This window comes from Anomaloglossus baeobatrachus, chromosome 5 (genome assembly GCF_048569485.1).
Source record: "Anomaloglossus baeobatrachus isolate aAnoBae1 chromosome 5, aAnoBae1.hap1, whole genome shotgun sequence".
Lineage (NCBI taxonomy): Eukaryota > Metazoa > Chordata > Amphibia > Anura > Aromobatidae > Anomaloglossus > Anomaloglossus baeobatrachus.
In genome coordinates this window covers 75,611,893-75,621,800 of record NC_134357.1, presented here as the reverse complement: position 1 = coordinate 75,621,800, position 9,908 = coordinate 75,611,893, and the positions used below count along the sequence as shown (strand labels likewise).

Below are 9,908 nucleotides of genomic sequence, written 5' to 3'. Positions count from 1 at the left end.
TCACCATGGTGTCTGCAGCGCCACTCCGTTGACAGAGCAGAGCGGAAGAGAAAGAAGCAGCTGTATTGACGAGAGGCGAAATAAAGCAAAGGGATTCCAGCAAACAGTGTTCCTGTGCAGAACAGGCAAGTAGTAAGTAACTACCTACAGTACCTGTTACCTCCTAGCCACATACATAAAAGTACTGCATATTCCTTTAACCACTTCAGGGTTTGGAAATCTTGATGTGAAAGAAGAAACAGGTTTATTCTTCGGCAGTAATAATTAGTGAAAGGACGCTGGTGAAGACACGTCAGGAAAAAGAATGCGGACGTCTTGAAGACTCCTTGTGCACAGAGTAACTTAGCTCATTAACAGGAGCTGCTTTCCATGTATTTTTCCATTAAGGCCTTACTTCTCTGTTCACATTTGACAACATAAGTGGGAAAACACAGATGTGAACAGAGCCCTAGCTACAGGTTCATCATTCTCCATTTCCACAGTTTCCTTTTTAATAAAATTAAATAAAAAAAATATATATATAATGAGACAGCCAAAAGCAAGTCTGTGTACCAAGGAGGGGCAGTCTATTGTAAAGCAAATGGCATGGCCACGATAATTTGTATTACTACTATGTAGACAAATGGTTGTCACACAACAGGAAGTCCAGTGGTCAATAAAGAACTTTAAAAAGGAAGTATTCACATCGCCAAGATCCTATCACAATACATAGTAAGAATAATATTACCAAATGCCTCTAATTAGAAATGTAGTATAGTTCTCCTGATATATCCATGTTTCTTACCTCATGTGCAGGGCATTGCAGCTTAGTTATCCATCGTAATGTCCACTCATAGTGACAGTTAGTTGCTAGTGGTCGTAACCATGGATACCTAAACTGCAATGCCCTGCACATGAGGTAAGTGACATTGCTAATCAGGAGAACTATTCTACATTTCTAATTGGAGGGATTTGCTAATATTATAATTATTACTACACCTACATATAAGGATACGATTTTGTAGATGGGAATACCCATTAAATCACTCAAGTTGCAGAACATATGTGGGAGTAGCACTGACTGTCATGTGAAGGATTGCAATGATACATTGTCTCTCTAGTTATACAACTAGAAACTTCCTGTGGCCTCCGACACACATCCGTGCCACCGGTACGTATTTTCCATTTTTTGCACGTACCGGCGGCACGGAGACACGTTCAGCAATGCTACCCTATTGTAGCAGGCACACACACGTAAAACCACACGGAACGTGTGTCCGTGTGCGTTTGTATGTGTGTGCGTTTTTCTTTTTTTAAATCAGGTTCATTTTTATTTAACATCAAAATTATACAACACATAAAATAATTCCCTCCATAGAAATATCACAGAAAGGGAAAAAACCTTTAGTCAATAAGAAAAACCACACAAATAACATAATAAACAATGCACCCGCTGTCCACGTCTCATTTCAATATGGGTCTCAAAGTGCATATTATTTCCCAATATATTCTCCATAGTATAGCTTACCCAGCATCATTATGACATTATATATATATACACATATACATACACGCACGCACGCACGCACACACATATACATGCACACACATATACATGCACACACATATACATGCACACACCTTCCAGCAGTACGCATATCACCCTATTTGAGGAAATTTGTTAACCGGTCAGAAGGAGAAGGACCTGGTCGCTCGCACTGTCCTGCAGTAACGCCGAGGAGGGAAGGCCTGGGGTATCCAACCATGCCCCCCAGATCTTATAGAACTTTTTCAATGCATTTCTTTTAAGGTATACTCCTCTCTCCAGTCGAAGTATAGCGTTTACTCTTTCCCTAAAATCCCCGATGACCGGAGGCGCTGGGTCCAACCAGTGGTAGGCCAACAGTTTCCTAGCCTGGTACAAGAGACGTGTAATACCGACCATTACCGGCGAACTCAAGTCCACCCCCCCCTCCAGTAGACCCAGGATACATATAATAGGTCTTGGCTGTAGACGGATATTGAAAACTTGTCTAACCAAATCTAGTACTGCCCTCCAGTAATCTTCAATGTTCCCACAGGACCACATCATATGCATCAGATTCGCACCTTCCTGTCCGCACCTAGGACACAGATCATCCATCCTAACTCCCATCTTATGCAATAGACTAGGTGTCCTATATACTCTATGTAACAGGAATAGCTGCGACAGTCGTTGGCCTTCAGATACAGCAAGGCTTGGAGTCTGAGACAGGACCTCACCCCACTGTTCCTCTGTCATAGGGCCTAGGTCCCTCTCCCACTTCTCTCTAGCCTGCAAAGGGAATTTGTCGAGGTGTCTAGATAACATCACTGTATACAACCTAGAAATAATACCATAGGAGCGATCAGATGTCAACAATTCAGTAAGAGTGTGATTCCGCTCTATCCTAATGTCCATACGACGTGTCTGTGTCTCATAGGCATGACGGAGCTGCAGGTATTGGTAAAAGGAACTGTGCGGTATCCCAAACTCAGCTTGAAGCTGGTCAAATCTTTTAAGTATATTATTCTGAAGAATCTGAGACACCTGATGCACCCCCCTGCTCACCCACATTCTCCAACCCGGGAGTCTCTGCAGCTCCGCCAGTCCACGATTATGCCATAAGGGCCAGTACTCAGTCATTCCTGATATTCCCAGCAACTGCTTCCCTCTATCCCACACCTTGTACATCAATGATAATGTTGGATATAATGTTCCTCCTCTGGGTGAGTATCCTGCATCCAAAAAAGCCACTGGGTGTCCCCATTCTGCAAGGCCCCTCACCAATTTGCCCCCAGCGTCATATGCCTCATCCTTTCCCCACCCCCTGAAGTGCTGCATCTGTGCCGCAACATAATAAACCCACGGGTTGGGGACTGCCAGACCCCCATCCTCCTTCCCTCTCTGCAGGGTCTCAAGGCGGATTCTAGCCTGCTGCTTTTGCCACAAGAGTTCCCGAAACAAAGTGTTGATTTTACGGAAAAATTTCCAGTGGATCCATATTGGGGCGTTGTGGAGAAGATACAGAAGTTTGGGCATCAGTACCATTTTTAGTAGATTAGCACGGCCAATAAGGGACAGTGGGAGTCGACACCAGGCATCTATCTTGTTCCTAAACTGAGCCAACACTGGTTCCAGATTTTGAGAGTAGTAATCACGCGGTCGGGCACTAACCACAATCCCCAGGTATTTAAATTTATCCACCGTCGGAATTGGCAGCCCCAGAGTACTAAAATTAGATGGGAGTGGATCTATAGGGAGCAGGGCCGATTTCTTCCAGTTTATTAGGAGTCCCGAGCGCCTACCAAATTCTATAATAATATTTATTGCTGGGCCCACCGATGTCCCCACCTCCCTGAGATACAGCAACAAATCGTCCGCATAGAGGGAAACCTTATGCTCCAGACCGCCTATCTCAAACCCCTTTACGCCAGCGGATGCACGAAGCATAGCCGCCAATGGTTCAATTGCCGCTGCAAATAGTAATGGAGAGAGAGGACAGCCCTGTCTCGTGCCCCTGGCCAAATTAAAAGACGAGGAGGTACAACGATTAACTCGAATCCTGGCCCGCGGAGAGGCATATAACAATTTGACCCAGCCAATAAATCTGGAGCCAAGACCCAATTTCTCCAAAACTACCCATAGGAAATTCCATTCAATACTGTCAAAGGCTTTGGCTGCATCTAATGACAGGACTGCTCTCTCCTTGTTTCTCCCCTCAGAACTTAGCTGTATCCCCAGGAATAAACGTCGCAAATTAATGGAAGTAGATTTATTGGGGATGAATCCAGTCTGATCCTCGTGGATCACTGACGTGATCACCCGGGACAACCTGTTAGCTAGAATTTTAGCGATTAATTTAATATCTAATGTAAGCAGCGAGATTGGGCGATAGGAGTCAGGCGCGGTCGGATCTTTCCCGGGTTTTAAAATCAGAACAATAATAGCCTCCCTCATGGATGCAGGGAGGGATCCCTTCTCCTCAGCATCTCTGAACACATCCAAGAGTCTTGGCAGCAGCAGATGGGTATATAATTTGTAGAATTCACCCGGGAGTCCGTCCGCACCTGGGGCCTTTTCATTTTGGATTTGACCGAGCGCCTCCTCCAGCTCCTCCAGGTCTATATCTCTATTCAGGGAATCTCTCTCACTATCTGACAGACTGGGGAGAGTGATCTCCTCCACAAAGTCCCGCAGTTCCTCATCCCCATAATGCGATTTAGAGGAGTATAATTGGGTGTAATACTGTTGCATGACCTCCACAATCCTCCCGCTGTCCCTCACCTCCTCTCCAGTGTCAAGTTTTAATTTGGTGATATAGGTCAATCCCTCCTGCGCCCTAGCAATTGTAGCCAAGAGATGTCCCACACTCTCCCCCTCCGTAAAGTACCGCTGCTTAAGGAAAAAGCGTTTGTTAGTGGCCAAGGAAGTCATATGGTCTCTCAGAGCTCTCTGTGCCCTCTCTAAGTCCCGCTTGGCATCATCTGTAGGGTTAGATATAAGAAGTCGTTCTGCATCACCTAAAGTGTCCGTCAGATACTTAGTGCGCTCTCTTGTTTTCGCCTTTCGGGTGCAAATTTCCCTAATATATGTCCCACGAACATACGCCTTCATTGCGTCCCACACTATATGTTTAGATGCCGTACCGTCATTTGTCACAAAATATTCCCGTATAGTGTCAGTCAGAGTGCCCCCTATCAGTTGTATCCAAAAAGGGTTGAGCCGCCAAGGTATCCCCGCCAGCCGGTCCGGGTCCCCAAGCCTTAGACGGACCTGTAGTGGGGAGTGGTCAGACACCCCCCTGGCCAGGTACGTGACTGAAGCTACACAAGGCAGCAGCTGAGCATTTCCAATGGCCAGGTCAATCCGGGACAGTGAATGATGAGAACTAGAATAGCATGAATACTGCCGGACCTGCGGGTTTCTAATACGCCAAATATCTACATATCCCACCTCCTCCATCAGTCTGGCAAGGGATGTAGCTGCCGCCCCCACTGAGATATTCCCTGTATGTAACTTATCCCAATACGGGTGCAAGTAATTATTATAGTCTCCTACTAATAGGGTGGGGACCTCAGGGAGGGAAGCAACAAAATTGAGAATACGTTTCAATGGTTCCCCTGTGTATGGCGGCGGAATATAAATTGCAACTAGAACACAGCGCACATTATGAAGGACACAGTAAAGACATACAAATCTACCCTCCTGATCCACAGAAGCTTTAAGACACTCAAACGGCACTGTCCTGTGTATCAGGACACTCACCCCCCTGGAATGTGTGGTATATACAGAGTGATACTCATGGGCTATCCATTTTTTGTGGAGCAAGTGGAGCCGCTCCTTCACCAAGTGCGTTTCTGATAAGAATATTATGTCTGGCTTAAGCTGCTGTAGAAACAGAAAAACTGCACATCTTTTAGTGGCTTCACCCAATCCTCGCACATTCCAGGCCACTATATTAACCTCCTTCGCCATAAGGGTGAGTACACATATGTAACAGCAGGGGGCAGCAAGCGGGGACCTCCGGACCCATCTGCAGCAGTTCCCATAGATGAGCATAGACCAAACAGGTGCATAAAACGAAAAGGTCAAACAACATAAAAACATACACAGTAAACCAGGACATTCCTCTCAAACAGAGGGAAGTGGGGCTAAACATAACCGTAAGAGCACATAACGGTTTAAATTCCTGAACAGTCATCAACTGCATAGTAACCTATCTGGGTGGCTCCTGCCAACCGTCCATAAGTGTTCCAGCTGGGAAACATAGCACGTTCACCTCAGCAAGTCCAACAGCAAGGAATCCGCAATAATCCTCAGCAGTGATTTCTGCGCAGTCCTTTTTCATTGGTATCGAGCCATGCGGCTGCATCCTTTGGAGTGTCAAAAAACTTTGTCCCACCATCCGCCACCACTCGCAGCCTGGTAGGGTATAGCATTGAGTAAGAGATCTGCAGCTGCCTCAGGCGTTTTTTGACATCAATAAATTGCGCTCTCCTCTGCTGGATTTCAGTGGAAAAATCCGGGTACAGTGAGACCTTATGGCCGTCAATAGCCAGATCCTTAATCTCCCGGGCTCTGCGGAGCGCAGTGTCCCTGTCCCTGAAGTGCAGTAGCTTGAGGAGGATAGGACGAGGGGGTGCCCCTGGTGGTGGGGGTCTAGTGGGGACCCTATGTGCCCGCTCAATAGTGAAGAAAGGAGAAAACAGATCCATACCCAAAGTCTTGGGGAGCCACATTTCAAAAAAAGCTACTGGATTATTGCCTTCTGCCTTTTCTGGGACCCCGACCAGTCGGAGATTGCTTCTGCGGGATCTGTTTTCTAGATCGTCCACCTTAGCCCTAAGCAATGAGATATTGTGGATTGCTCTGCCAAGGTCCCGAGTCAGAGGGGGAAGCTTATCCTCTGTGGCACTGACCCGGTCTTCCAGGGCCCCCACCCGTACATTGACCCCCTGCAACTCGTGCCTGATAGATGAAATGTCCATTTTAATTCCTCCCATCTGTATGTTCAAAGTGGCTAGCATATTGTTGCAGGTATTTACTGCTGCAAGCACATCACTGAGGGTGGGCTCTGCTCTCCCAGGATCTGTGTTTTCATCTGTAGCTCTAAGGTTGTCCCCCTGCTCCACATTATTGGCAGCAGCCAACATACTCACAGCTCCCTGCTGCTCTTCCTCCTCCATCAGTTCTTGTCCTGGGATCTCCTCCACGCTGAGGGCACCCTGCTTAACAGCTCCAGGTATCTCAGGCTGATCTCGTGCAAACTTGCTGAGGCGAGCTATTGCATCAGACGCCCTGCCCCCACATGAAGCTCCAGCGTCCATGAGTGTGGCCTGTGTCCCGCGCTTCTTATCAGCCCGAGTTCTGGTCATATCACTCAGGTCTTTGAAGCCCCCTCAGTCTAGGAGAGGTCACCACTCCAGGAAAGCAGTAAAACAAACTTTAACCCCAGCTGGACAGGATTATACAGGAGTTTTTTGCAGGAGCTGTCTCTACACAGGTCTTCCTCACATGCTGCTCAGGCCACGCCCCGTGTGTGCGTTTTTCTACACACTGACATGTCCACGTTTTCTTCGGCAGCACGGGTGTCACCCGTACCACACGGATGTAGTGTGGATGCGGTCCCGTGTGACACGAGCCGGAGAAAACACACGTGTCAGTGAAAAAAAACCAAAACATTTACTCACCTTCTCCAGCCCTCCTGTCTCTGCCGCTGCTGCCTCTTGCTGCCGACCGCCGCTCATTATGCTCATTTAATATTCACTTCACTGCAGCGGAAGCGGCAGCAGTGGGGACCGAAGATCAGTACTACGGACAGCAGCGCGGACCACGTGTGTATGCAAATTACTGGTTCTACGTGTGCTATCGCGGATAGCACACGTAGAACACACGTGGACCGCACGTACCCGAGATACGTACTTGCAACACGCAGGGTAAATAAGTGTCTCGCGGCACGTGCGTGTTTTTAACGGAAGTGTGTTTCAGGCCTGTAAGAGTGGACGGGTTCATCACATTACAAAAGGCTATTCTCACATTTTAGATAACTGTACTAGAAAATTAAAAAAAACCCCTAACTATAGCACCTGCTCAATGAGGTCACAACGACAGAGGTTTTGTTGGATGTTCTGTGCTTGGACTTTACCCGGATTGCCAATATACCTGCAGGTATTCAGGCTGCGCTGTTTTTCCAAACCATTACTTGCCAGCAAGTCACATATGATGGCAGGTCATTCTTAAAAAAAGTTCATGAATGGAGGACAGCTATCCCTTGTCACCTGTGCCACCAGTTTTCTAAAAGGGATGATGTCTACCCCAGTGAATGTGAAATGGGAGAATTTGCAAAAGGCAACTTTAGGTGGTCATTAGCGATGAGTGAGCACTACCATGCTCGGTACACGTTAAGAGCAGTTAGTATTCGAGCTGCGCCCATCCGAGTGTCCAAGTATAATGGAAGTCAATGGGGAACGTGAGCATTTTTTTCAGATTTCCCAGAAAACTGTTTGAGTCCCCCATTGGCTTGCATTATAAGTGGGTACTCGAGTCGCGCCCATCCAATTGCTTGTTGCGAGTTCTGAGCATGGTAGTGCTCACTCATCACTAGTTGTCATACATCTGCGATTAATATCAGCCAAGCCCCCCAATTTAGAAGGGACCAGAAGACCATTTAATGTGTATGATGATGCTTCCTCCTCCAGAGAGTAGATGTCAGGGGAAATGAAGATGTATGATTGCTTTGCTCTTGTCTGGCAGTGGCTAACTTTCCTTTCCCCATTCAATAAAAAACACATACACTAAAATTGGTACGTTTCAGTTTGCAGGACCTGGTCCAATGGCCACGTGAGTAATTTGTGGTCGATAGCCTTAGCACAGAGAACCACCTCTTACCTTGCAGGATTTCCGGCTCCCCTTTTGATTAGCCAGCCTGGCATGACGCTATCATTGCGTCAGGATGCGCAGGCAAACTAATCAAAAGAAAAGCCGCGAATGCCATCAGTTAAGTTGTTTTTAGGGCTCAGATGTCTGAAGTAGCCAATGGACATGGACCTTCTAAGGCTATGTGCCCACAGGACTATGTACCCACGGATTTTGCCGCGGAAAACCTGTGGATTTATCTGGATTTTCTAGATAAATCCGCAGGTTTTAGCAAGTACAGACACTCCCCATGTTATCCTATGGGACACGGGGAGTGCTGTGTCCATGCTGAGGTATGTGCGGCTGCGGAATATGATGCGGATGTCCCACAGCCGCACGTAACTGCATGTCAATTATTCATGCGGAAATTCCTGCGGAAATCCAGGCACTCCACTATGGAGATAGAGGCTAGGACTTCTGCAGGTAAGTCGCATTTATGTCCGCAGGTTTTCCGCAGATATTTTTCTGGAATCCCGCAGCAATGGATAGCTGCGGATTCTGGGGAGCTGTTGCGGGCCACCTGCGGACAAACCTGGTACAAAGCAGGTACAATGTCACGTGGGCACATAGCCTAATCGATTTGAGCTAATTGTAACAGATTGAATTGAGCATGTCTATGTCTGGCAAGGATAGCCGTCCGCCTGATACATATGGCTAGTTTTAGGCTATGCTGTGTGCAATGGAAACCAGAGAATTTCAAGTTCCATCCCCAAAGGTGATGGAACGTTGCTTTCGGTCACATTTCAGGAAGGCTGAGTGTTTGCAGAGTGACATATCGGTAAATATAGTTTTTCTATCTATTAAAATCCCTCTTGCATTTGAGGATTTAGTGTCCCTTTAATTTATTCTCCTATAATGGAATTAAAAGTTTGGCCCCTTACATGTATTAAGGATCAGAGTAAGTGATTCTTCTTCACGATCGTATCCGCTATGACATTTCCTTTTGGAACGTCACTAACGAATGTCAGCTCTTCCTTTATTGGCGCAGTGAGCAGTCCGGTGCTGCGGGTCGTGCTCACCGGCAGGTTTGCTCGGTCACCATGTGCTGTGTTCCCATACCTTGTGCAGTGTTATCCGCTCTATGATACCAACAGGGAAGGACTGCAGTAATCCGCATCCTACTCTGTCCTTCATATAGTTTTGACATCCTGAGGAAGAACATTTTGAGTCTGATTCTGACGATACGATTTCACTGCTGTGAGTCGCTTTCCACGAAGAGTAAAATGTGACCAGGTAAAAATCTGGAGAAGAGCACAAGTGATGGGGATGAAGACCAGGAGGTAAAAGCATCCCTGCCGGAGGGTGGCTGCGAGTACACGGCCCGGATCCATCTGCGGCTCAGTGTTGATATTATTCATTGCATCCCTCTGAAAGATGTCGTATCCTACAACCAAATATATACAAGTCAACTTCATAAAACTGCTCTAATTTAAGGAGTTGTCCCATCTTCATCTTATTAAAAATTGGTAAAATTTCAAAAGTGCTCGTTTAC

The 9,908-nt window shown here is 46.8% G+C and overlaps 1 protein-coding gene across 2 annotated transcripts in view; it reads right to left on the bottom strand.

Moving 5' to 3' along the window:
* Nucleotides 1-6,277: 6,277 nt before the first annotated feature.
* The window catches only part of SLC68A1 (solute carrier family 68 member 1), a 48,166-nt gene continuing 44,535 nt past the window's right edge, over nt 6,278-9,908 (bottom strand). For both annotated transcript variants that reach the window (XM_075352314.1, XM_075352316.1), the window contains exon 9: nt 6,278-9,800. In XM_075352314.1, coding sequence (XP_075208429.1) covers nt 9,547-9,800 — 254 coding nt within the window. In that variant the 3' untranslated portion in view covers nt 6,278-9,546. The remainder of the gene's footprint in view (nt 9,801-9,908) is intronic.